General features: G+C 37.4%; 2 protein-coding genes and 1 non-coding gene across 3 annotated transcripts; 2 read left to right on the forward strand and 1 right to left on the reverse strand.

Annotated features, from left to right (window-relative positions):
- The first annotated feature begins 1,052 nt into the window (after positions 1-1,052).
- tcof1 (treacle ribosome biogenesis factor 1) lies at positions 1,053-5,798 on the forward strand. The gene is made up of 9 exons (XM_043256519.1): positions 1,053-1,296; positions 1,757-1,812; positions 1,915-1,931; positions 2,083-2,160; positions 2,951-2,994; positions 3,088-3,199; positions 3,649-4,989; positions 5,092-5,183; positions 5,404-5,798. The coding sequence occupies exons 1-9, from the start codon at positions 1,180-1,182 to the stop codon at positions 5,467-5,469; spliced, it is 1,923 nt and encodes a 640-aa protein (XP_043112454.1). The 5' UTR covers positions 1,053-1,179; the 3' UTR covers positions 5,470-5,798.
- A 1,178-nt stretch (positions 5,799-6,976) lies between these two features.
- Positions 6,977-7,058, reverse strand: trnas-gcu. Its single transcript has one exon. It is a non-coding gene; the product is annotated as a tRNA-Ser (tRNA).
- Positions 7,059-8,395: 1,337 nt separating this feature from the next.
- Positions 8,396-25,907, forward strand: f8 (coagulation factor VIII, procoagulant component). Its single transcript, XM_043257346.1, is given in 26 exon segments — positions 8,396-8,703; positions 9,896-9,993; positions 10,086-10,208; positions 10,722-10,934; positions 11,017-11,190; positions 11,497-11,721; positions 12,561-12,807; positions 12,880-13,060; positions 13,282-13,369; positions 14,004-14,221; positions 14,740-14,890; positions 15,046-15,255; positions 15,793-16,867; positions 17,297-17,462; positions 17,873-18,115; positions 18,612-18,840; positions 19,329-19,511; positions 20,151-20,267; positions 20,376-20,447; positions 20,876-20,961; positions 21,487-21,636; positions 22,643-22,787; positions 23,878-24,026; positions 24,555-24,737; positions 25,228-25,312; positions 25,315-25,907. Coding segments are annotated over 26 exon segments (5,028 nt in total). The 5' UTR covers positions 8,396-8,554; the 3' UTR covers positions 25,383-25,907.
- Positions 25,908-27,552: the final 1,645 nt, after the last annotated feature.

A 27,552-nucleotide genomic window follows, 5' to 3' on the forward strand; every position in this document is an offset into this window, starting at 1 on the left:
TCGTGCAAACGGAGCCAAATGTTAGGTAATTATCAGTTGTGTCACGGTCGTGAAAGTTTGAAACTGCTGTTGTGTTTGGGGTTTATCTGAGTTTGCTCTTCCCGCCCTGAATCCTCTTTAGAGAAACATGCAAACACGAGCGGGCTGCGTTGCCCTAAAATAAACATATTCACACACAGACACACACACGCTCACGCGCTCCACAGCTCAAGGCCTAATCCAAACACACCTGCTCACACTCGTTTCACCACACCGGCGGGTTTGGATGTCTGGATTTGATTGGTCTTGATTGGTCGGAGCCGGGTGTTGGGGCAGCGGTCGTTTGTGGTTTTACACTTACACAGAGATGTTTTTCCCTGACTCTGCTGTTTCTGAAATCAGACGAGGATCCTGACCCCAGTGAACCGCTCGGGTAACATGTTCAAGACAGACCACAATATCTGCATGGCTGTGATGTCTCTCAGACCTATCGAAATCATGGGTATTTAATATACATCATATTGCATACAATTGAATTACATCATTTTCTTACAGACCTTTAACGACTAAGGAGTTATGTGCATTTCACTCTAATATTTTTTTATTGCAAAGTAGTTAATTTTTATTATTTAGTATTTATTATTTTATAGTTCTTATTGAATAAAATGATATGCAACCACTTTGTATCATTAATAAAATTATATGCATATCACAAAATTATATATGAAAAGTTTTATATTTATATAATGTGTATTTATTTTTATATATTAATAATTATATATGTATAACTAATTCATTGAAGTTCAAAATTGTGTTTTAAACGGCACAAAATGGCAATGAAACACTTGAATAAATTGTAATAAAACTGTAATTTAACACTGTGCGTGGTTGTGTGTGTCTGTATATACATAGACAGAGAGCGAGTGCGTGCACACACACACACACACACACACACACACACACACACACACACACACACACAGAGAGAGCATAAACATCTCTCATATTCTAAGAAACCTGATAACGTCTTAAAGAACTACACTTCCCATGATGCAGTGCGAGCAGTAGATGGTTCAGGGGTCAAAGTGAAGGAATGCGCGAGTCGCTGTTGCACAAACGTAGCGGAAATAGAAACATGCTGCAAAGTTTTTTTTTAAAGTTTCGCGCGCACCCTTTTTTAAACTTATCCTAATCCCAAACATGAACTCCAATATTGCGGACGCCTCGCAGGACGAGCTGATAAATTTAATATATCACCATCTAAAGGACAACGGCTACAAGAAAGCAGCCAACGTGCTGAGAAAGCACGCGCCCCAGGTGCAGATCCGTTTATGCATGTGTGTTTGAGACAGCGAGTGTAGACCAAGAGACTGTATTGCATGCATGAAACATGTCAAGAAAACTCAAAACGATGCATTTACCAAATAGCTGTTTATTTTGTGTTTTTCCCTCCAGAGCACATTAAAATCAGTGACATTACTACAAGATGTCCATAATGCATTAGTTAAAACTATATTTGTATCGCTGTAGTTGGTGCTAACTGAATGTTTGCCTTAAATAAGTTTTTTAAACCCATGCATGTGGTGCAAATGAACTTTGTCCTGTGTTTACCGATAGTAGTGCTAAACTGTTAGCACCAAGTAAGACTTACACACACTGAGGTCAGTGCAACAGTTTGCAGTGATTTTGTTTTTGTATGTCAGACGAGCTCAGTATTGTGATATGCAACTGTCTGAATGCGCGTAATGCTTGTATTAAATATGGCTGTCAATCACAGGTTAAAACTGAAAAAGTGAAAGCATCCCTGAGCCAGATCTTTAAGAAGTGGGCAAGGTAAGACGGTGCATGTGTGTCTTACGTTGTGAGCTTCATTGAAATGCTTTCAAACTCATTTATCATTTTTTTTTCTTCTATTTACCAACACGGTGGGTTCAGCTCAGATGATGGAGATGGTATGTACAACAGAGGCTTTACTGAATATCATTTATCAAAAGATTGACCCTATAAATCTGAGTCATGAATCATTTTGATGGAAATCAATCTCGCGGTTGAAGATTCATGTGGAGTAAATATTAAAAGAGAACAAACTCTGTGAATCCGCAGGTGCTCGGACTGCTGAGCTCAAGAGTCCCGCAAAGGGGAAGTCGAGAACCAGGTCTAAGAGCGCTGCCCCCTCTGCTGGTAAATGAGCAGTTCGTTTCGGTTTTTATATCGTGTGACGTGAGTCTGACAATCTTAAAGTTTGCTGAAAATGTCCTCGACCTCATGTCGTCCATTTAGAGTCACTTACCCACCGATGGATTCTCTGCATTGAATGGGTGCCGTCAGAATGAAACTTTGAACAATGGATAAAAACATCTCAGTAATCTGCGTGACTCCAGACCATCAGTTAGTTTTAAATGTAAAGCAGTTTTTTTAGTAATATACAAGTCCACTAGTGAAACCATTGCTTCTAAAAAGCATCTCCCCGTCCATATTTCTCCAGTAAAAAAGTGATCTAGTCTAAATTAGGAGAGAAATCTGCTCAGATCAAGTACTGTTTATACAGGAAACTATGATTTTTTAGATGTGAGAGGACATTTAGAGTGTTTTTTTTCACTGGGGGAAGTGTTATGGATATATATTTTTGCCAGAAGTGATGGGTTTTAACTGATTGGACTGGAGTCGCATGGATAACATTCTGACGGCACCCATTCACTGCAGAGGATCCACTGATGAGTGATGTAACGCTACAGTTCTACGAATTTGATGAAGAAACAAACTCATCTACTTCTTGGATGACCCTGAGGGGAACGCATTTTAAGCAAATTAAAATTGTTGGTGAATTTTTTAATAGGAATAATTTAAAGCTTTATTTTATACATGTGTAGTAAAGCCAGTCTTAGCTGAGATGACCTGAACTGTGATACTAACTCCAGTTAACCAGTTATAATTTCCTGAACTTATTTATATTTATGGTTGTTTTGAGTAGTTGGTCCAAAAAAGGCTGTGAAGAACACAACGAAAAAATCAAAGGTATTTGATTTAAAACTGACCGAAATATTTTGCCTTAACTGATCCACCATACAAAAGTCAGCGGACGCATTCATCACTCACTCCACTCCACAGAGTCAGAAGAAAACAGAAAAAAGAATAAAGCCGGCCGCTGAAGGGAACGACTCAGACTCAGATTCTGTTTTAGATGTGGAGAAGTGGAAGAAAATGGTCTCTCAATTATCAGGTGAGACAAACTCTACAAATGCACCATTAGATATAACAAGAGAGAATTTAATCTGGATGAATTGGAGTAATGAGATGAACATTTGCGTAATCTCTCTCTGTATGTATGAGCAAATTAGAATGATTTCTGAAGGATCGTGTGACACTGAAGACGAGTAAAGGATGATGAAAATTAAGTGAAAAATTATCATTACCAGTACTGAAAAAACTCTTTTTTTGGTAACCATGGAGATTTTTTAGGATTCTTTAATGAATAGAAAGTTTAGAAGAACAGCATTTATTTGATGCATTAACATAAATATTTTCAAATGTAATAAATCCTTATGCTACATTATAAATGCTAAAGCATGCTTGCTGAATAAAATGAAAAACTTCTTGGTGTGTTGTTTTTACATGAAGTTTATACAGAAACATAAACTATGATTATCGAAGCGTGTCTGTTATAACCAGATGCTGATCGAGCAAAGATGGATGTTCTCTACATCTTGGAGAACTCTCCCGTCTCCTCACCTGCAAAGACTTCAGCAAAGAGAAGGACGACAAGCAAGGCTAAAAAAGAAGGAAGCCCAGCCCAGAAGGGAAAGTCAAGTAGACAAGCCAAGAAATCGGCTGATGCCTCTGAGACGCCTTCGAAAAAATCCAAAAATATAGATCCCGCAGCTATTTCCGAACATCATGAAGTTAAGAGGCCATCCAAAAAGACTGGGAAGAAAGAGAACGAAGCGGTCAAAACCCCTAAAAGAACTAAAGCTAAAGCTCAGGATAAGACGGATACGCCGGATGCACATCGTGAAACTAACGGACTAATTTCCACGACGTTGACAAGCACTAAAGAGGCCGGTGTGTCAGACTCAGAAGCCGATAAGACTCCTAAAAGAGTTCACTTTGAAGAAGGCAACAGTTTTTCGGAGCAAGCCGAGACCGGCTTCACTGAAACTCCATCTAGAAAGGTTAAAAAAAAGAAAGGCCATTCTGAAGCCAGTAATGTTGAAACTGACAATAGTCCCTTAAATATGAACAATGTTCAGAAAGCTGCAAGCAAGCTGCTAGAAACTGTTACGATTGATGCTACCTCTGACCAATCGAAGACGCCATCAAAAAAAGTGAAAAACAAGAAGCACAAAAGTGTTTCGGAGGAGCCCGTTTCTGAGGAGACGCCTTCCAAGAAGGTTAAAGCTAAGAAAACAGAAGGTCCTTCTGAGATTGACCGAGAAACGACATCTGAGAACGTCGATGTCTCTCCAGAATCCGTTAAACCCGACTCTCCCTCTAAAAAAGCTAAGCTTAAAGAATGTGAAAGCCATTCGGAAACGGTTGAGCCTGAAACGGCGTCAAAAAAAGCTAAAGCCAAGAAAGTTAAAGGCACTGAAGAATCCGGCGAGGAGGAGACGGCAGGCAAGAAGCTCAAAGCTGCCGCATCGGACGCCGGTCTCCCGCAGTGCGGCTCTACAGACAGCTTTTCCAAAAAAAAAAAAATCAAGTCTGCTGAGGACGTGGAGATCCAGAATGACGTTCCTTCGGAGACGCCCCTAAAAAGCAGCAAATCCCGAGCAAAGGCTGTCGATGGTGAAGGTTTGGAAAATGACGAAACCTCCAGTCGCCTTCTGAAAACTCCTTCCAAGAAGAGAAAACACAAAGGGGGAGAAGCTTGTGACGAGCCGGCGCCGGAGCCCAAGAAGGCCAAGAAAGACAAAGAGAAGAAGAGCGAGGAGAATGAAAGCGCAGACGCTCTTCAACCACCAGCAGAAGAAGAAGAAGAAGAAGCTGTAGAAAAAAGTCAGAAGAAAAAGAGTGAGTGATTAAATGCATGTAAATCTTGGCTTGTGGCTTTGTTTTACTGCTGTTTCAGTTTTTGTTTGCTCGTGTTCCCTTGCGCGTCGAAATCATGTACAGAGAAGAAGAAAAAGAAGAGAGATGAAGAAGCACGGGAGGTAGTGGCCGACGATGCTCCAGATGAGGAGGAGGAGGCGGTGGAGCGCAAAAAGGTAATGGGTGAATGAATTGCATTATTGAAGACACGGTTGTGAAAGAACATCATCTCATCTATTAAAAAGCAGTGGGAATCGGTTGGAAGATGTGTTTTCAGTGTGTTGCTGTCGTGTTTCTTAAATGCTCTGCGCTTGGTCTTAAAAAGGAAACGGCGGAAACCCTTTACGACAGCAAAACAAATAAGTTGATTGCTTATACTGCTCTTTTGTTGTGCAGAAAAAGAAGTCTTCAAAAGAGAAACGGCTCGGTCGTGATGAGACTCACGGACTCAACAGCACATAACGGATGGAAGGGCCCTCCAGACCTCAGTTCTCCATCACAATCCGAATTATCCATCCCTTTTGTGTGGATCGTGTTTGTATATATTTATATAAGTGTTTTTATGTTTTTTATGGGAAGGTACATTTATAGAAATATTCCGTGTTTTTTTTGTGGTCTTGTTTTTCTATTTTTGATAACTGGATTTCTTGTAATTAAGATGCTCATGCCTTTTGTACCATTTTAAACTTTTAATCATGCTTTTAAATCGTGCAAAAATATATTGTTTTGATCATGTGCTAGGTTTTCTTTGTTTTGTATTGAAGAACAATGTTTTAAGATCAAGTTTTATAAATGTCTTTTTGTTTTTTTGCTGAAATTGCCCATTAAGAGGAAAAAAATGCTCTCGCTGCAATTTGTCATTTTTTTTATTTAAAATACACATCAGATGGTTTTACGCCTGTCTCGTCTCGTCTCATTGTTCACACAGAAATGCACGCCAAATAGGAAAAAACTAAAGGAAATTTCATTTAATAATTTTTTTAAATGGCCAATTAATCAAAAAAGATAAAACGTTACCATAATTGCTTGCCTGATTTGCTCGTTTTGAAATACTTTAATAACGTGTCTTTCAGACTGATATAAAGAAAACATCCAAAGTGCACATTTTAGTGCTTAATTTATTACATTTGACCTATTTCCATATTTAAGTATTTGTTTCTCATTCGCTGCGTCATAAATCTACACCAATTACCTACAGCAGGCTTAATCTAGTGATCTGAAGGGGTTTAGAGAGATTTGAAGGGGAAAAGAAGGGTTTAAAAAGTTACTATGTTCAGTTTACAAAAATGATTTATAAATAATGTTTTATATATATATTATGAACTCTAAACCTGCTGGAAAACCAAAGAAATCTAAGCCAGCCGTGTTCCATATTTACTGTTGATTCCTCAAAAACCTTTTTTTGATCTGATAAACTGAGGGGAAAAAATTTAACCCAAAAATCAAACTACGCTACCTTTAAAAACTGTTTTTGTTGTTGTTGTTGTTGTTGTTTTTTAAAAATGGAATATACAGACTTGACGTGCATGCTCGAATTTCCCACGAAAACTTACCCCCATCACTCAAATTAGAAAACATTACCAGCTATGATACTTTTGAACACTGGCTGGTTATGTAATCGTTCAAATATTGATTTTGGATCATTTTTACCAAAAAAAACCCCACAAAAGTTACTTCATTTTTAAAGGAAATGAGGGTAGAATATTAAAGTTCCGATATGTATGCATTTGGTATTAACACATGCACAACAATCAACAGCGATAACCAAAAACGCAGAAGGGTTAAGCTGGGTGGCGATAACATTTTAGAAACGATTCAAAATTGTTTTTATTGTACTGCGATTATTAACGGGCCAATATGGTGGAGGTGCGTTAATTACGTTTTTACGACACCTGCGGTATCTTGCCATTATGTGACGAAGCTTTAAAGTAGATTTCCCCGCTTGAATGTTTAAGGTAAAACCAGCGCCCGACGAGGATGGGATTCGAACCCACGCGTGCAGAGCACAATGGATTAGCAGTCCATCGCCTTAACCACTCGGCCACCTCGTCTCGAGGACCCGCGGCCGTCCGGAGCAGGTCCGGTTCAGGGCGAGTCCGAAGAACGAGACAAACGCCTTTAATTCAGGGGGGGGGGGCTTTTCAGTTGGAGCTGAACTTTACAGGACAGTCGATCGTTTGATACTATTAAACAGCACTGTATTGCTACCGTGATGCCCGTATGCTTACAAATTGGTATTAAATGTTTTAGGTATCGCGACATTTCTGCGTGCGCGTGATCTCCACTAGGTGGCGCCGCTGCCTTATAACGCGGTTCCGACGATATTTAAGTCTTTTTTGGCAGACACAGGACAAGTTCTTTACACTGGAAGCATGCTTACTAATTAACGTTACACAAGAGAAAACCGAAAGCGCGTGCCTGACTTTAGACGAAATCCCAAATGCAGTCTTTCTTTATGGTTCAGGACGTGCATACTAGCCTAAAATGTTCCACGTCTTATAAATATTACATTAAACTAGTAAATGCAAACGCTAATTTTAATGTACACTCCTGCACTATTTGTCACCGTGTTACTGATTTACAAAACTGACCGGAACTACACAAATTAGCGTCGTTCTGTTTTTTCTAAAGGTGATATCACTCCGCAAAAAGCATGACTACTGACAGTAAAACCAAATATCACAGGAACAAAATATGAACAAGAACGCGTTGTTTGGAGATGTGGAAAGTAATAATTTGTTATTTGAAACAAGCCTTAGGGTTCTTTAAGAAACAGATGAGAGCTGCCGAGAGACAAGTCAAAAATGTATTTCCTGAGTTATCTTAGTAAAGACAAACCATCACTTTATACTGCTATTCCCAAACATATGGCCTGTATTTGTACTTTGCATAGGTCTATTGGTCAGATAAGATTCACTTACAAATTGACTAACCTATAGGACAGTCACGGTTTATGGCAAAAATGTAAGCTATTTAAAATATATTCTTTTTTTATACTTAAACCTCACTTATTGGAGTTAAATTAAAAATAACACACCATTATTTCTAGTAAACCTCCTTTTTTGTTTTGGCCAAAATGAGCACATCACTGACATTGACAAATCATTGCCTACTGTTTTGTAAGTGTACGTTTAAACACACACACACACACATATATGTATATACAATTTAGTTATGTATTTGTTTCAGGTTAAGGAAAAGCTGTAAAACCTCTGCTTTAAACGATACAGTATTTCCAGTGCTAACGTAATTAATCGTTAAGTGCAAATGATTAGTAGTGCTTATGACAAGCATCACTATTACACAAAATAGCCGCTTTTCAAGAAAAAAAGAACTAAAAATACTGTAGGTGTGTGCTTTCATCCTTTCTTACTTCATTCTTTCTGTGACTCAAACATTCATCATTACTCACGGTTATCATGAACACTCTCTCTCCGTCTCGCTCTCTTTCTGGCTCCTCCCTAAACACTTTTCCTGTGCGGTTAAATATGTCCTGACAGCATCTCAGCATCTCATTCAGCCGGCGTGTTTGACTTGTGCTCCAGGGATGAAGGCTGTCCTGCTCCTCCTCTTCCTCACGGTGCGTCTGAAGTCTTCCTGTGTCCTGGGGAAGACTTTGGAGTTCTTCATCGCAGCAGTGGAAACTAAGTGGGAATATGCGTTTACAGACCCAACAGATCCTGCTGCAAACCAGAGGTGGGCACTTTTATTATAACGCACACTTAAAAACGTGCTTTTCAGGTACTTCTACCAAATATATATGTATTTTATACAACTTTTATGTCTTTTGTTTCGCTACAGTTTTCTCAAAACACCGCTGTGTTGAAACAGTAAGTGTTTTATCAGAGTAAACTGGAAAGCTTAATGCCATCAGTTGGTTATTATCGAAAGAAAACAGCTATCAGAGAGTGTTTGATCTTTTTGTTTGTTGGCATTGACTCACAAGGCAAAAGCTTTGAGGGCTGTCCAAGTTTCAATTATGTTTCCAAATTCTATAGTTAAACAGAGCATGACAAATGCGAGCATAGTCTGCCCTTATAGACGGTCTGCATCATTTATAGTGAGATTTGTGTAGTGATCAGAAGCCTGGCTATTATGTACATACATGTTCTTGTGGGGATTTTTAGACCATGGATGATGAATATGTGGTCAGAACAAACAAGCTTTGATTTGGTGTTTTTAGAACGGAGACTGATAACAGCTCACGCTCATTAAAGCCACAGCAGATCATTTGCTGAATATGTATATTTCTTGCACCCATTATAATCCGTTATGAAACAAAGTGTTCTTAGTTTGAATTGCATTACCTGATATAATTACTAAAGGAATAGTTCAGCCAAGAATACAATTTGCTGAACATTCACCTTCAGGCCATTTAATATGCAGATGAATTACTTTTTTTTTAATAATTTTAGCAATAGCACAATAATGGATTCTCTGCAGCGAATGGGTGCCGTCAGAATGAGATCCCAGACAGCTGATCAAAACATCGCAACAATCCAAAAGTAATCCACACGACTACAGTGGATCGATTAATGTCTTGTGTGTTTGTTAGAATCCATCAAGATGTTTTTAACTTCAAATCACCACTTCCACATTTTTTACACAGTAATCCACAAATGTTTTTTATCAGCTGTTTAGATTCTGACGGCACCCATTCACTGCAGAGCATCCACTGATGAATAAGTGATTTCACCAAATCTGCTCTGATGGAGAAATAAACATCTATAACGTGACTGGCCGGAGGATCAATCCATATTCTGTTCATGTATTTTTTTTTGCAAACTATTACTTTCAATACTCAGGAATGAAGTGCTAAATAAAGTTGCGTTGTATAATATAGCACTGTATTTTAAATGTCTAGTAACAGCATAATTATTCCTAACAGGAAATTTGCATCTGGTGTCCAGAAATACATCAAGGCTGTATATACAGAATACACCGATTCCACTTTTACAACACCGAAGTCAAAACCTCCATGGGCTGGTCAGTATACAAGTAGAAATCTCTGCTTCTTAGGAAAAATATATTAAGAAGTTGAGAATTGAATGAATGTAATATGAAATGATCCGTTTCAGGTATTCAAGGCCCGACTATCAGAACGGTGGTGAACGACAGGGTTGTGGTGCACTTCAAAAACTTTGCATCGCAATCTTTCAGTATTTCTCCCATCGGCATTCAGTACTGGAAACAATCAGAAGGTAAATCTAAAAGAATTTACGTTCAATCCACAAAAATAAAAGTCATTTACTGGAATTGGTTCCATTCCAAGAACTGTTCATTTCTCAAAAGTTTCTTTAGGTTATTACAATGTTCTGAAAGTGGTTCTTTTAAGAATTGCTAATTGAAATTTTTTGGGTAACAAGGACAGTTTTTCTAACACATTGCTGTGAAAAGCCACTTTTGAAAGTTAAATAATTCCAGACCGTCTAACTTTTACAGCATAAGACATGCTGTCTAGAATCAACTCACAACATCATTATAGACTTGTCCTTCAATTCTGTAATGCATTTTGTAACACTGGAGATACTAATAAATTCCAGAATGCACAAAATACATGTGGTTTCCCGTATACAACAACATATAGTAAGTTCGGGCTTACCCAGCGAAACGAATGCAATATTGTGAGATATACAGCAATATCCTGATGGGTTTGAAAACCCATAATGTGTAACTGAGATAAACCTCAACATCCTTCTGCTTTTCAATGGCAGGCGCTGGGTACGAGGACTCCAGCTCTGTTCAGGAGCGAGCGGATGATGCAGTGCCTCCTGGTGGTTACTACAAGTACGTGTGGGACATTTCCCCCAACTCTGGGCCAACCGCATCGGATCCAGACTGTCTCACCTACATTTACTCATCGCAGGTGGACATCATCCGAGACTTCAACAGCGGACTCGTCGGGACTCTTCTGATCTGTAAAACAGGTGTGACTGTTGCTTCTCTCTTGGGATTTGCCAAATACATTAAGTATAAAATCTCCGTCCTTAATCATATGACCTCTCTCAGAGGCCCTGACCGAGGAGAGACAGCGGAAGGTTCCCGAGTTCATTCTGCTTCTTGCCGTCTTTGATGAGAGTAAAAGTTGGTACCAGGAAGTTGGCCGAGCAGACAAACTGAAGAAAACATCCAGTCCAACCCAGTATCACACCGTCAATGGATACATCAACTCCACATTACCAGGTGCAATAATCGTCAGCTGCTGAGAAATCATTACAGCGCTGAGAATGTGATTTTATATTTTAGCGTTCAATGCAAAGCTGAATTAAACAGCATCATTACTGCGATCTTTAGTGTCACATGATCTTTCAGAAATCATTCTGCTTCTCAAGAAACATTTCTGATTATTTTCAATGTTGAAAACAGTTGTGATGCCTAATATTTTTGTTAAAACTGTGAGAATTTTTTATGTGTTGCTGAATTTGATTAGATTTGTTTTTTTAAATTTTGGTATATTCTTGTTTCTTAATTTCTTAATTGTTTTATTAGGTCTAACTGTGTGCCAGAACAGTCCAGTTGTGTCCTGGCATCTTATTGGTCTTGGCTCGACCCCAGTAATCCACAGCATCCAGTTTGAAGGACACACACTAAAGGTGTTCGACCACAAGCGGGTAACTGTAGAGATGACGCCCATGACCTTCACTACAGCCCTGATGAAGCCATCCGCTACCGGAAAGTTTCTGATCTCTTGCAAGATCCACTCTCATCAGACAGGTGAGACAAAAGTTGCCAGGTTTTTTCAGGAAAACCTGCCCAGTTGCTGCTCAAAACTGGCCCAGCCGCTTTTCAGGGGCTAAATATAACGTTATTTGGGTCACTTCAACCTGTGGGCTTGGCAAAACCTTGTAAGATGAAATAAAAGCATTGCAGCTAAGGTAACATTATTTGAAAGAAATAAGGATGCTTCAAATTGATCACTTTCTATTTCAAATAAATACTTTGTTTCATCAAATAATTCTGAAACCAATATATAAAAGTTTCCTCAAAATGCGAAGCAGCTCAACTGTTTTCAAGACTGATAATAATAGGAAATGTTTCTTGAGCAGGAAATCAGCATATTAGAATGATTTCTGGATGAATAGATTAATGACACAAAAAATTTGCATTAGCCTTAGTTAGAATAAATGGATTCTTTAAACAACATTTATACATTTTACTGAACCTAATAGCAGTGTATGTTGTGCAACATGAAACTAGAGTTTCTCTGAAAGAGGTTTCAAAAGTTGAATCACGGTGATAATGCACAAAAAGCTGCATTACGTCTTTTTAGATGGATAAGTGATCATATAATTAAGTTATAGATCTTATTTAATTCAAAATTGTAGGTAAAAGTGAGGCAGAATGTGCCATGACACAGCTTGATTGGCAATCATACGGGCATTTGTTGCACAAGAGGATCTCTGTTTGTTTAATAAGGGTAAAGAGTTTGGCCTGAGAAATATGTGCTTCGTACTTTGATGTCTAAACGAATTTGCAAGGAGGATAAAGTGGTTTAGAAATGAAACCGAGTAGGAATGTAAATGACAGATGTTCGATTGAACTCTCTTCTCCAGCTGGCATGAACGCGTTCTTCACTGTTGACGACTGTCCTGACCCTGTGATAGCCCCGATCCCTGACAAACGAAACGTCATAAGTGAAGATGACGAGGAGGATGAAGACAACATGTTCTCCATTGTGTTCAAGCAAGGAGGACCTGTGTCAGTGCTTCGGTCGAGCGCCAAGGGAAGACCTAAAGTGTGGGTTCATTACGTCGCTGCAGAGGAGATGGACTGGGACTATTCGTCTCAAAGCGGAGCCCGGTAAGACTCGGAGTAGGTCCTCAGATGAAAGATCTCGAACGACTGAAACTAATGTTGATTTTCACGTTTCAGGGATTCATCGTCATCAGCGGCAGGATCTGAGTGGTTCAGAAAAGGTCCTCAGCGGTTGGGTGGAGTTTATAAGAAAGTGGCTTTTGTGGAGTACACAGACAAGACCTTCACTAAGAAGAAAACCACCGGCAAAATGCTGATTGGTCCAGAGCTCAGAGGGGAAGTGGGAGACAAATTTCAGGTAGGGAATGTGGATTTAAAGGTATAATTTGCTCAAAATGTATTTATTCATGCTTGTGTATATTTCTTTCTTTCATGAAACTGAGAAGCACTTTTCGATCTTTTCTATTTCATTCAATTAGCGCTTTTAGGTGTAATTATGTCATAAAATTTGTGTATATATGAATATTTTTTATTATTTTCTGAAATTAATTTCTTTTTTCTATATATACATCTTACCAGATTGTTTTTAAAAATATGGCGAGTCGACCATTTAATCTTTATCCAAATGGCCTAACCAGTGTCCAGCTTTTGAAGAACACAAACAAGGGTATGAGTCACTGCATTTCACTCTACATCCTCACATTATATATAAGGGAAAAGTTTTTAGACACACACACACACACACACACACACACCGCAGCAGCAGCAGAGCTATGTAAAGATCTGTATAAGCATTAGTTAAATGCATAAATGTAAAAGCCTTTGCCTGAGACAGCAGATAATTATGTAGTTTAGTGTCATTATACAAAAAAAAAAAAAAACAGATGACATTAATGGCATGTAAGTGCATTACCTAACAATTAGAAAACACAATTAGGAACACAGTGGGTGAAGTACATATTAGTGATTGTGCCATATTTGTTAGTATTTATTAATTTAGTTGTTTTTGTCATTTTTATTAGTTTTTTGTCTAAAATTCTTATTTTTATTTCAGTTTTAGTTATTGTAGTACTTCAATGCACACCAAAACAAAAAAGAGAAACACTGCCTTGACAATTTGCTTAAATAGAAGTTTACATTATTTCTTTTGACTATTTAACTTATTTTATTTTTGAATTTAGACCTTTATGATTTTAGTCTTAGTTAATGCTAATAACCCTGGTATCAAGTTGTTCCAGTCTGCTGGATACAAACTAACATTTAATGAATTCAGCAGATTTTTCTTTCTTTGTGGGTTGAAGACAAACAGGTGGACCTTCGTTCTTTGGCCGTTCCCCCAGGTGAGACAATGACATACCTCTGGAAACTGACAGCTGAAGATGGACCCACAGAATCTGACCCACGTTGCCTCACACGCTTATACCAGAGTATGGTGGATCCCATTCGGGACGTGGCGTCTGGGCTGGTGGGACCCCTTATCATCTGCAAATCCCAATCTCTGGACAAAAGAGGGAGAGTGGTGAGAAGAGACTCTGATGTAGATGCTTATCTCAATCCAGACTGGCTGGAAAAATGTGCCTGTGGTGACAGTTTTTGCAAATGTAATGTCTAGTAAATGGTACTAAAATCGAACATTAAATGCAAAAGTGAGATAAAAACACATTTTCTGAAAAAAAACATGTAATTTTAGCTTGACTACAGAGCAAGTATACTATAGCAGACAAGCTGGTTACGTGATAAACACAAAAATGTATTAGTTTACAAAATCAATATGGTAAAAGTTTTTGAAGTCACAACAGTACTGTGCAATGAACTCTGTGAATATAAGTCTTTATTGCTAAATAATCATAGTTTGCATGAAAAAGAAAATTATACTGCCTCTTATATACATTTCAGCTGGAAGCTGCAGTGAATTCCATACCTATGTATAGATTTATGCAAAAATATAGGTAAAGGCACGTTTTTACATTGAGTGTTGGATTATCTGATGGATGGAGGAATGAATGGATGGAAATGATTAATAATATGTTTTCACAGGTAACTTCAGACAAAGAGAAGAAGCTCTTGTTCACAGTGTTTGATGAAAACAGAAGCTGGTACTTTGAGGAGAACATTAAAAAAAATAGTGAAGATCCAACTAAGATAAACCGCAACGATCCAGATTTCTACAATTCAAACGTCATGCACAGTAGGTGTTGATTTTTACTCCCTAAACGTAAATTATTGATTAATCTGGTGTTGCTTTAGGTATTAGTATTATGAAAAAACAAGATTAATCTCCATTTTCCGTGAGTTAAATTGCAGATCGCGTTTGTTTATTTTGACTTTTTTCCTGTGTTTCAGCTGTTAACGGGTTCGTGTTTAACCACCTACAAGACAGGATGTGTGTTGGGGATGTCATACTCTGGCATGTAGCGAGCATCGGCATACAAAACAACTTCCTGTCAGTCTACTTCACAGGAAACACTTTTGAGAGGGATAAAACATACGGCACTGTCCTCACACTCTTCCCAATGACTGGAGACACAGTCACCACTGAAGTGGAAATGCTAGGTAAGAGTCAGAGGTCAAGATATTGGCTAGATATTGGATATTGCATTGGATGGTTTGAAGGATAAGTTTGCAAATTTGTACGTAAAAAGTCAATTTTGGTACCTTAAAAGTACATAGTACTTAAAGTGTACATATTAGAACCTCGTAGCTACAAAAGTGTACCTTGTGAAAAGGTACTGTCCCAATTACATCTTCTGTACCTTCTGAGAGTCTAGTGTATTTGTAGTGTAAGCTTACAGACGACTAGAGCTTGTTTCTTAATTGATGCACTTTGACAGTTATTGAACTAAACTAAATCCACAGTGAACTAAATTGAACTGAAATTGAAACTGAAGGCTGCTGTACAGTTGAAATGTATTTTTTGTAAATTGATGAATTCTGTCATATTAAGTGAAACACTGAAACAATACATATTGTATATACTGGAGAAAAAAGCTGTTTAGGGCAGGGCAGATCAAGTTATCAATGAAAGATTATAAAAAACGAACACAAGAATCACTCATGATTAAACCCGGAAAATGTTTTGATGCTTTTTAGGTGAATGGGAGGTCAGCGCATTTGACCCGTCTCTGAAACAGAGAGGCATGAGTGTTCGCTACACGGTTGTTAACTGTGAAAGAATCCTACCTGTGGTGGACAATGACGACTACGATGACGAATTTAATGAATTCATTGAACAGAATTTCCCGATTCCACGAGGCACAATGGGAAAGAACCGCACCATCGCCGTTCGTGTGTGCCGAAACAAAACTGCGACAGACTCCGCGGTTGGGCAAGAAAACACAAGCACTGAGACACTACACAGAACTCGTGTGTGTGAGATAAGATATATTCCCGTAAAGTGGGAAAAAGAGCTGGATGCGTTATCACAGGGCGGTATTCCACAGGATATTTTGGATCAACTGGACGAGGAGACGAGCGGAAATTCACTGGAACGTAAAAAAAGGTCCCACCATGAATCAGGACCTTACAGGCCCAACGTGATTGATCCTACAGTCCTATCAAACACAGCAGAAAACAAGGAATTAACTAGAGAGCATCAAAATATGAACACTGCAAACATACAGTTGAAGGAAGACGACAACAAAACACATCCAACAAATGACCTATTTCGAAAATTCCTTTTTAAAGATGAAAACCTTTTGAATTCCCAACTTCTGAATGACTCCACAGAGGAGAAATCAGAGAAGAAGAGGAATCAAAGGGAGCTTTGGAGTGTCAGCAAAGACAAAATAAACAAAGAGAAAGTTCAGAGCAACAACGAAGTTCTGAAAGAATCTGGAAGTTCTGGTCTAAAGCAGGACAAGATGGAGGAAAGTTTGAGTCTTCAAAACTATGAATACAAAGATCCAAAGAAGTCCCAACCAGATTTGGTATCGGTTTTGGAGGCATTGTCAAATTCATCAGATAACCAGACCTATGGCAGAAAATCACTGGCAAGAGACTATGATGATTACAGCGATGAAGGAAGTGTTTTTGGTTTGGAGCATCATGTTGAAGATAATGTTGGTGTTAGATCCACAGAATCAAGGTTCAGAAGTTACTATATCGCAGCAGAGGAAATCATGTGGGATTATGGGATCAATAAACCAGCTCAACTCATCAAACCAAGGTAACATGAACATTCTGATGAGCCACAAATATATTTTAACTTTTAGTAGACAATTCTAAAGAATTTCTAATGTTTAAAATGTTAAATAATAATAATACCTTTTATTTATAAGTGACTTTCAGCAAACACCTTTCAGCAAAATAACTGAAATACAAATAGAAACACAAACATAAAAAAAAAAAAAAAAAGTTTTAATCTGAGTTTTAAACTGGGAAATATAATTCAGTTGGAAAATATGCAATAGTAACGAAACTGCATCATTTAAAAGACAGAAATTGTATAAAATCCTATGAAATCAAATCTATTTTAATGTTTGTGATTTTTGTTAGCTTTTGTCTCAAGAGAAAAACAGTGCTTAGTTATTATGTCACGATGCAATGCTTTTAGATGGTCAACTGTACTTGCACTAAATATGTCATTTCATCACAGGGAGATGCGGAGGGGAATGAGAAAATATTTCCCAGCCTATAAAAAAGTGGTTTTCAGAGCCTATCAGGACAGAGATTTCAAGCATCCAATCAAACGAGGAGAACTGGACAATCACCTCGGCATTATGGGACCTGTGTTGAAGGCAGAAGTCAATAATGTTCTTACTGTAAGTTTCTGCATTAACAGGAGCTATTAAAAGGAGACGTAATTTAATTGAATATTGCATTCTTAAGTTGCATTTACAGTTATTAGGATGAATTTCCAATGCCGAAATCCAGGCTTTCAATAAAATATTTAAGTTAAGGTGAAAGATTTTTCCACACAGATTGCAACAGGTTCAAGCTGGTTATGAAAACTTGTTGCACTGACCAAAACAAAGCTGTTTGGTTTAAAAGTGAGCTTTGCTTCATATGTTGCTACAGCATTGAGAACAGAAAATTGCATTGCATGCTGCGAATATTATTGGCTTAGGGACGCATTGCTTATGCTGCTCCATTTTATTATATAAATGCATTGCCTGAATCTATAAACGTGACCACACCTTAATCACCATACACCAATTTATTTTCCCACAAGGTGGTTTTCAAGAACCTGGCATCTAGACCATACTCTTTCCACTTGCACGGGGTGTACGATAAGACGCAGGGCAGTTTTAGCCCTGGAACGGGTCCAGAAGGCAGCAAGGGCGAGGAGGTACCAGGTGATCCAGTTCCTCCAGGGGAGGAGAGGGTTTACAGCTGGAGAATCTCCAGACGACAAGGGCCCTCAGCCTCAGAGTTTGACTGCAAGGCTGGGGCCTACTACTCCAACGTCAACATGGTAATTCAATGTGCAAGATCAATCAAAATCAGTTTGAAGCACAAATATTTTACATTTCCATTTAATCCTATAAAGCAAGGGCCACCAAGTTCACCACCTGCAGAGATCAGCTCCAACCCTAATCATACAAACCTGAAGCAGCTAATCAAGGTCTTACCAGGCCGGTGTGTGGAGGCAAGTTGGAGCTAGACTCTGCAGGATCTGCAAGTTTGATGACCCCTGCTATACTTCCTCCTATACCATATTTGATACCCACTTTTTAAGGCCTCTATACGATCAAAACTTTGCTGAAAAACCTATTGCACACAGTCTACTTGATGCACTTGACTGAAGGCCTGGAGGTCTATGAACTCCATATACTCACTATAAAAAAATCACAAAATCCTGATCAAATGACACTCGGAGCTAATCCCAGAGCATAAATGAAATGTATAGCTTGAATGCCATTAATACATGTAAACTTAAATATCTACTGTTTTCCACCTGCATTCAACAGGAGAAGGACATAAACTCTGGTCTAATCGGCCCTTTGCTGATATGTCGCCCCGGTACCCTTCAACCACGCGTCTTGCTTCAGCCCGACGTGACGGATTTCTTCCTTCTCTTCACCACCTTTGATGAAAGAAAGAGCTGGTACCTCGACTACAACACCAGGAAGTTTTGCACCCCTCCCTGTCAGGCAAAAGCAGATGACCCGTGGTTCGAGACGAGCAACAAGTTTGCAGGTACATTTTCATAATGTATGATTAACGCTGCATTCATCTCTTCAGACAACCGCTCTGATCAGTTTATGTTCTTTGTCTCAAAAAAGGTTTGTTTCTATGACAACGCCAATAACACTACACTGACGCATGATGTTTGTGCTTGTTATTGTGATACGTATTTAATTTGGTGGTTAAATCACACACACAAACACTTTTCTATTACTTTTCCTTAGTTCAAGAACATATGATGAAACATGCTGAACTAATTTAGCTAATTGCTCATGTTCCAAACACCTAACAATTAAAAAAAATTCATTGACTTAGGGCAACACAACTATATTTAGATTTATGCATCTGGTTGCTGATTTTATCCAAAACAATTTACAATGCCTTTAAGGTATAAATGTTTTGAGTTTATGTATTCCCTGGGAACTGAATCTATGACCATGGTATGTTAGGAAAGGTAATAACAGGCGTAATTATTGTGTTGTGCTCCTTCATGCTTGTAGCTATTAATGGCTATGTGTCGGAGACGCTTCCTGGCCTGATAGTTGAACAGTACAGGACGGCTCGCTGGCACCTCCTCAACGTCGGGAGTCAAGGCGAGTTTCACGCTGTACACTTCCACGGACTGCCGTTCGGAGTCAGAAAAGATCAGGAACACCGCATGGGCGTTTTCAATCTCTATCCAGGTAATTTATCCACAAATACACAGATCTTTCATCTGGCGCCTTACTTGTCTTTTAGGTTTATATGTGAAGAGTTTAGATGCAAAAGCCTGTAAAAGCCATCTTGGTCAAAAATTAGATAACGATAATGAGTGAAAGGTCGTTAAATATAGTAGATGGTTATCAAGTACTTTTTCAAGCCTCGGCCCACTGAAAAATACCAGTACTTGTATAGAAACCTAAACAAAGTAGCCAGAAAAAAATGCTAATGCTAATGCTTGGGACAAAATATGGCAGTAACATGTAACATTATTCTAATCCAATAAAATCCCCCAAAATCTTGATTATTTCCAAAGCAATACTAAGGATGTTTTAAACAACAATGTAGTAATACATGTATGTGTAATGTAACATATGCTGCCTTAATTAAAAATGATATTGAATGATAACATTTCGAAACAATTTCTATTTATTTTAACAGATAACAATATAAATACTGTATTTACCTACTTCAGAAACATTCCAGTAAACACTGTTAATAATGACTACATGTGAAAATGTGAGACAATTGCATTTTAAGCAAAACTACAAAATTTCTAAATTGTAATTATTCCAAACTTTTGGTCGCCAGTGTATAAAGATAATATCTGTCTGGTTTGGCAGGGGTTTTTGGGACGGTGGAGATGAGGCCAGCTATCGTAGGCACCTGGTTAATCGAGTGCACGATAGGAGAACATCAGATGGCAGGCATGAGGGCCAAGCTGCTGGTCTACAACCCTCGTAAGAGCTTTATGGGAGATCTTTCCTGGCATCCTCTTTCTGCAGTCATGTTTTGAGATAATAATAGTTAGTAACTAATAGTTACCTGAAACTGATTTTGTTTTACAGGATGCATTCAGCCATTGGGAATGCAGTCGGGATGGATTGAAAACAAACAAATAACAGCCTCTGACCACTCTGGTAAGAGACAGGGATATTTTTGTAGTACCATTGATATTCTATAATAGTTTTTGTTATTATATTGAATTAGATTTTGTTTTTATATTCAGTTTTTACTTTCATTCTATTTCAATATGCTTAAAAAGGCATAAATTGTTCGTATTAAATTTTTCATTTAAAAAAATAGTTTTTACTTTTTTTTTTTTTTTTTTATTTGTTGTTTTTTTTATTTTATTGAAACATAATTTTGTTGTATTTTGCCATTTTATTTCAAATAATAAAAAAAGGCCTAGTTTTAGTTGACTATAATAATGCAATGATGAAACTGGCAGGTGATAAAACTGGTGAAAATCCCTTAGAAAATACACAGGGCTCTTTTGACCTCGGCCACAAAATCTAGCGTTTTAAATCAAATGCTTTCATTTATTGAAATCCTATTTCTCTTTCAGGTGACTGGACGCCAGGTTTAGCCAGACTCGAGTTATCTGGCTCTATTAATGCCTGGATGGGCAGCGGAAAAGACTCCTGGCTACAGGTAAAAGAAATCTGTTGTACCATTATGTCCTTTAGCTCATTTGTAAGGACCTGTATTAAATGCTTACCCGGTCACGAACCGTGATGGCTCATATTTAAAGTTAAAAATAACACATGATTTATTATTTGGCTCATATCAATGTGTCACAGACAATAGCGACCCTCTGAAAAACGGTCAGCAAGTCATGGCAAACTATACTTTCACTGTCAGCAAGACAAAGCGGGAAATACTTTTAAATACTATAAATAGGTTTGATTTGATTTAACCTTTGCTTTAATAGTGCCTGAAAGCAAGGGAAATAGCAAATATGTATGTCATATGATGGTGGGTTTCCTGGAGAGGTCTAGAAAAGTTCTGGACATTTATAAAAGTAATACCATTTTTTGTTGTGGACTATATTTTTGTAGTAATGTGCAACTTGCTATTCCAATTGTTTTAGTAAATAAGCCACAAATGAATTGTTAAGAAACAGAATGAAATAACATTGCATATCTATTCTCTTTGTTACTCTGTGTGTTATGTTAGGTGGATCTGTTGAGGCCCATGCTTCTTCATGGCATTCAGACTCAGGGTGCAAAGACCTCGATGGGTTTGAGCGAGTATTTCACTATCCTATACACCATCAGTTACAGCACTGACCAAGAGAACTGGACTGCCTACATAGGAAACAGTACAGTCAGTACCAACATCTGAATTTCTCCAACCTTAACTGATTTAAGGGGGCCATACTCTGTGCTTTCATTTAGCGTTAGCGTAATTATCATATTTATCATTTCAGGTTGCTGTTAAGAAGTTTACATTTTTGTCTGTATATGACAGGACAACAGTTTTACTTAAAAGAATCGATAAAATGCTGACAACGTGACAAAGATTATGTTCATGTTCAAGTACTGAAAACACTGCGAGCGCCACAAAGTAAATTCAATTGTGGCATTCATTCACACAGACACACGCAGAACATGCAGGATTCATATTTAAATGGTATTTTTGAGGTGTAATATTCACAGAGACTAATCTATATCACATTTTTATTTAGGTGCATTGACCTACTTTTGATATATCCATCTAACACAGTAAATTATGTTTTTATGACTGTAATCTACGAATGCATCTGCATTTTCTGCATTGCAGAAATCCTAGGGCCCTGCACAATACCTGTCAGAAACATGTGATATTTAAATAATGAAAAATGGCACAGCGCACAAAATCTTAATGGACTAATAGACTTAATTTTCCTCATGCAAAATAGAATTTTAATCATTGCATTTAATTTGAGAGTGAAAAGTGACCTGGAGATTGTTTTTGTGACATTTGTCCTTTAGTACTTATAAATTAAACAAAAATGTAACGTTGCCTAATGCCTTTGCTCAATAAACGAGTAAAAACATCTCTAGCATTAATATAGGCTACATAAATACAGATATACATATACATATTAGTGACTTAAATTATAGTTGGTCACAAACCCTCCACCCATTAAATATAATTTTTTACTCATTAAACATCGGTACCTTAGGAAACACGTGATGAAAATAAAATTGAAGCAAATCACTTTCATTGAAAAAAAAAATTAAGTAATTTGCTATCCTAATTACAAATGTGACTATTTTAGTTTTTTTCATAATTTAGTATTATCTGTTATAATGTAATATCTGTAATATCTGTTTTCTTGTTTAATCAGACCTTCAATGGAAACTTGGACGGTTCCAGAATAAAGGAGAACTTGTTTTCTCCACCCATCGTGGGTCGCTACATCCGAATTCACCCACTGACCTTTCAGAAGCAGCCCACGCTGAGGATTGAGCTGCTGGGATGTGACCTTAATAGTGAGTTAACACACACTGATTGATTACAACACTTTCTAACGCAAAAGGAAAAGATATAGGCGCTAAAGATAAGAAATCCAAACACTGCATCAACACTATTCAAATGACAAGAATCTGAAGGTCTTTGCCATCCGCATTTCTTCTTATATGCCATATTCAGAAATATGTAGCAATTTAAAAGAGGAAATCTGAAAGCTCTGGATGTTTCTGTTAGTTCATGAGTATCAATTATTAGTTCAATCAATCACCTTTTCCATCAGGCATCAATGGCCACATCCAAAGCTTTAATATCTGAGAAAACCTTTAATGGAAAATAAAATAAAAATGGGAAAATGGTACTAAAATCCAACCTGGTCTCATAATAATATGTACTTTTGTGCACTTTTTGTGAAACACCGTTTTTAAGTGCCGTACTGCACGCTTCACCAGAGTTTTAAAGATAAATGTCCACTGGGTGGTTCTAAAATAAAGGTTTAATATGTGAGCCCTGGCACATTTGTATGTTGATATAGGTTGTATGTCCATGGACTGTCACTAAAAGTTAATGCTCTATCATGTTGGAAATATGCCCTAGACCAAATCCAACCTAAACCTACCCAATAGTGTTAACAAATGCAAAACTGATATAAAAACCATGCCATTTCAACGTCCGATTACACAGATTAAACTGTTTTGTTGAACCGCACTTATGCAGATTTAATCCAGAGCTCCTCTCAAGTGCATTGAAGTTGAAGTTAAAGCTGGATATGTGTGATGCTAATATTCAAAATAATCAGTTTTCAAATCTCCCAGAATATTAATATTGTTTTGAAGTCATAACATGATATTCTTCAAGTAATTTAGTGAAAATTACGCTTTATTAATGGGAACTCTGTACATTTGTGTGAAAAGGTATAAAAGGTGTCTGGGTTTTACTGCCTCTATTGTTATTTTAATTTTTTATTTTTGGAAACTGCAGTGATATGTACTTATTGGTACATATTTCATGTCTCGCTAAAAAGTGCACGCAGGTACGTTTATGCAATGAGACCAGGTAGATAAAATCACTGTTTCAAACAGATAAGAGCATGCTTGTTCTTGTGTTTGTCAGGTTGCTCTATGCCGCTGGGAATGGAGCGCGGGTTGATTCCCAGCAGCACCATCAGCGCCTCCTCGTTCTTAAACAAGTGGTTACTGTCCTGGAGTCCCGACCTAGCCAGACTTCACCAGGAAGGGCGAGCAAACGCATGGAGACCCAAGGTATCTGTCCACCCATCTATCTGTTTGTGTATTCAGTCACTGTACTTTGTTCTAAAAGAGTGAAAGTGAATTTTCTTTCTACACCGTGTGTGTTTTATGAACCCATTGTGAGAGCGTTTCCTCTATCCTGTCTGTCTGTGTGAAAGTGAGGTGATCCCTCCATTGTCTCACTCTCTGTACGGTTTGTAAGTTATCGCTCTCTCTCCTTCCTCTTTGAGCTGCAGAGAGAGCCAAGCGCTGTCAGTCAGGTGGATTTACGAGTTAATTAGAGTTTCTGTGTAATCACTTTCAGTTTATACCTGCAGATATCTGTCCTTCATAAAGGTGAAGTGCTATCTTTAGATGTTTAGAAATTATTATTAAGTCATGAGGAGGCTATAAGAAAAAATCATCCATTTGTTGGTAGATTTATCCACATTTATTGGGTGCGAACAGTCAATTTTTCATTACTGTAAAAAAAATTGTTAAATTGATCATTTAATATTTTGTCTCTTTCTTTCTCCCATCTCTTCTTCTCTGGTTCTTTAGACTAATAACCCTCATGAGTGGATACAGGTGGACTTTCTCTCTGTGAAGAGAGTGACCGGGGTGGTCACACAAGGGGCCCGATCCATCCTCAAACCAATGATAGTCACTGAATTTGCCGTCTCTATTAGCAGTGATGGTCACAGATGGTCCAGTGTAAAAGATCAGGGCACAGACAGTGAAAAGGTACTGCTATACTTGTGTCTATTATTGAATGATGCAGAAATGATTTTGTAGTGTTGTCAAACGATTGTGATTAATCGCATCCAAAATAAGTTTTCATTTACATAATATATGTCCGTGTACTCATTACGCATATATATATATACACACATACAGTATATATTTTGACAGTTTTATTGTTTATACATTTATATCTTCATATTCTTCTATTTTATATTATATATAAATAGATTTAATATATAAAGTTTTCCTTAAATATAGCCTAAATGCAGGTGTTTGTATATATATATATATATATATATATATATATATTGTATTTCCTATGTTTCCTATATGTGAGCCCTAAGATAGGTTTTCATTAGAATCAAATATAATCAATATTCTTAATTCTCAATTTTGACGTGAAACATGATCTGGATATGTTCTTGATGGGTTTCATGAGAGTCACTCGTTCATATCTATGGTGTTTTGTTTCTTTATCATCCTGATGTAGATCTTTGAGGGGAACAACGAACATGACGAGGAGGCGCTGAATGTGTTTGATCCTCCCCTGTTCACTCGCTTTATACGGATTCACCCAAAGGCTGGGTCAACGATATTGCCCTGCGGCTGGAGTTTTTGGGCTGTGACACTCAATCGACCTTTTGAGAGAAAGTGCCATCGACCCATCACGGTCGAAAGACACAGTTTGACTTAATTTTATAACGCCGAAAAAAAACCACACAGCTCTCTCTTCAGAGTGGTTTTGTGCACTTGTTAGCTAGGAGTCTGTCTGTGATGCCTAAATATGCTGTCTGTGCAGGCATCTCACTTTGGCTTTGAACAGAGCCCACATAAGCACTACATAGGTTTATCTCTAGAACAGGTTTTTGTCATGTGATATGTTGATTTATGTGTTTTCAGTCTGGTTGATTGAACATCAGTGAGCTGCTCGTTTTACTGTCTGCTTTTAAGACATTATTATTATTATTATTATTATTATTACAGAAAATAAACTACTCATATCTATTTTTCTTAAAAATGTACCCTTGCATATCGAAATTCACGGAAGATTGTTTTGGTTATTATATGTTTGTATATTCTGGTCTGGAATAACTACTGAATCTGCCATATGCTGTACTTTTGTATTTTGCACTGTGAAAGAGGAGGGATATATATATATATATATATATATATATATATATATATATATATATATATATATATATATATATATATATATATATATATAAAATGTTTAATTGTGGAAATAAAAGACTATGAAAATTCCTTAATTTCCCCAGTGTCTTGTCCTTTGTGTTTCTTTGACAAATATTGTTCTTTCACAGACTGTTTTCTTCCCTTTTGGTGTTTTGCCAGTGGAAGTCAGAAAATCTGTTTTCAATAGCTGGCATACGGCATTCTTTTTATTAGTTATGGCTATAATATCTGCTTTTTCATCAAAACATGCACATTTATGCACACGAACACACAAGGCCTCTATAAAATGTGTGAAATTTCTGGTCGATGCAGATTAATGAAATGCGGTTTATCGTTCACAGTCACGTCACAATTCTGCATGTGGAGAGACAATGAACAGAGAAACAGACGGACTCGCAGGAGAAGGGTGGGATGAAGAGGCCCACAGGAATACGATAACATTTCCATGTTCTGGCCGAGATAAAAATGGAGCGTACTATCAGTTCCTGTTTGACAGGAAGTGCTCTGGGGATGTGTTTAGCTTGGAGGCAAAATGAAGGCCTGACTCCGAAAGAAGTCGGTGACCTATTGTGTCACCTGTTATCTCATCAAAGACAAACAGTGCTGCTGAGGAACAAACACACGTTATGAAGGAAGCAACTCCACTAGCTTTCATTTCTTTGATTAGGTCATTACCAAACATTACCGCATAATGCTTATCATTTCATTCATGTACATGCTATTTTTTCTGTTCAAATACGAAATCTGAATTTTGAATTTATCATTTATTGTTTCCGTATTATTTATGTTACATTACATTATGGTGATGCCTTTTATTTTGATATTTCATATTATTAAGGCATATATTTAGTTTAATATCGGTTTTTGATGTTCTGTCGTATCCTCCAACTTTAGAAAGTTAAAAAAAATTAACTTATCATTTTGTTGAAGAACAATGTAAAGCTAGGTTCTTAGTATTTTTAAAGTATAATTACAAGTATAATATTTTAAAGTATGTATTTCTTTTTATCGTGCCTTTATTAATCTTTATTTTTACTTTTTAATAGACCTATACATTTAAATGCAAATTTATATTATTTTATATATTATATTATTATTTTATGTTATGTTATATATTATTAGTCTCTTGTTATAATTATTCAGTAGTTTCTCTTTTTATTAAAATAATAATAAATATATTCACTTATTTTAGTATATCATATATTTTTAGACTTGATTTTTAAAAATGCACATCGTGTCGTGGTACTCTCGTGAATGCACAACAACTGACATGGAAGACAAGATATTGTTAAATAAAGTAATTATTTTTGCTTGCTTTGCACACCAAAGGTACTCTCCTAGCTTCAGAAAAACGCTGAGGTCACATGGACTATTTTAACGATGCCATGCTACCTTTCTAGGCCTTGGCTGTGTTAGTCGCAGGGTCAGAAAGCTCTCGGATTTGATCAAAAATACCCTAATTAGTGTTTTGTTTTGTTTTTTTGTTACTTCGTGTGAGCTATCCCTTTAAGCCTACCTCTCTGTGTAGATGCTAGGATCTGCTTTGCTCCACATGTTGAGCTCGTTCTGACAGCGTGACTCAGCATCTCATTCTTCATGCCTCACCAGGACCGCTGGA

The sequence above is a fragment of the Puntigrus tetrazona genome, chromosome 14, assembly GCF_018831695.1.
Source record: "Puntigrus tetrazona isolate hp1 chromosome 14, ASM1883169v1, whole genome shotgun sequence".
Classification (NCBI taxonomy): Eukaryota; Metazoa; Chordata; class Actinopteri; order Cypriniformes; family Cyprinidae; genus Puntigrus; species Puntigrus tetrazona.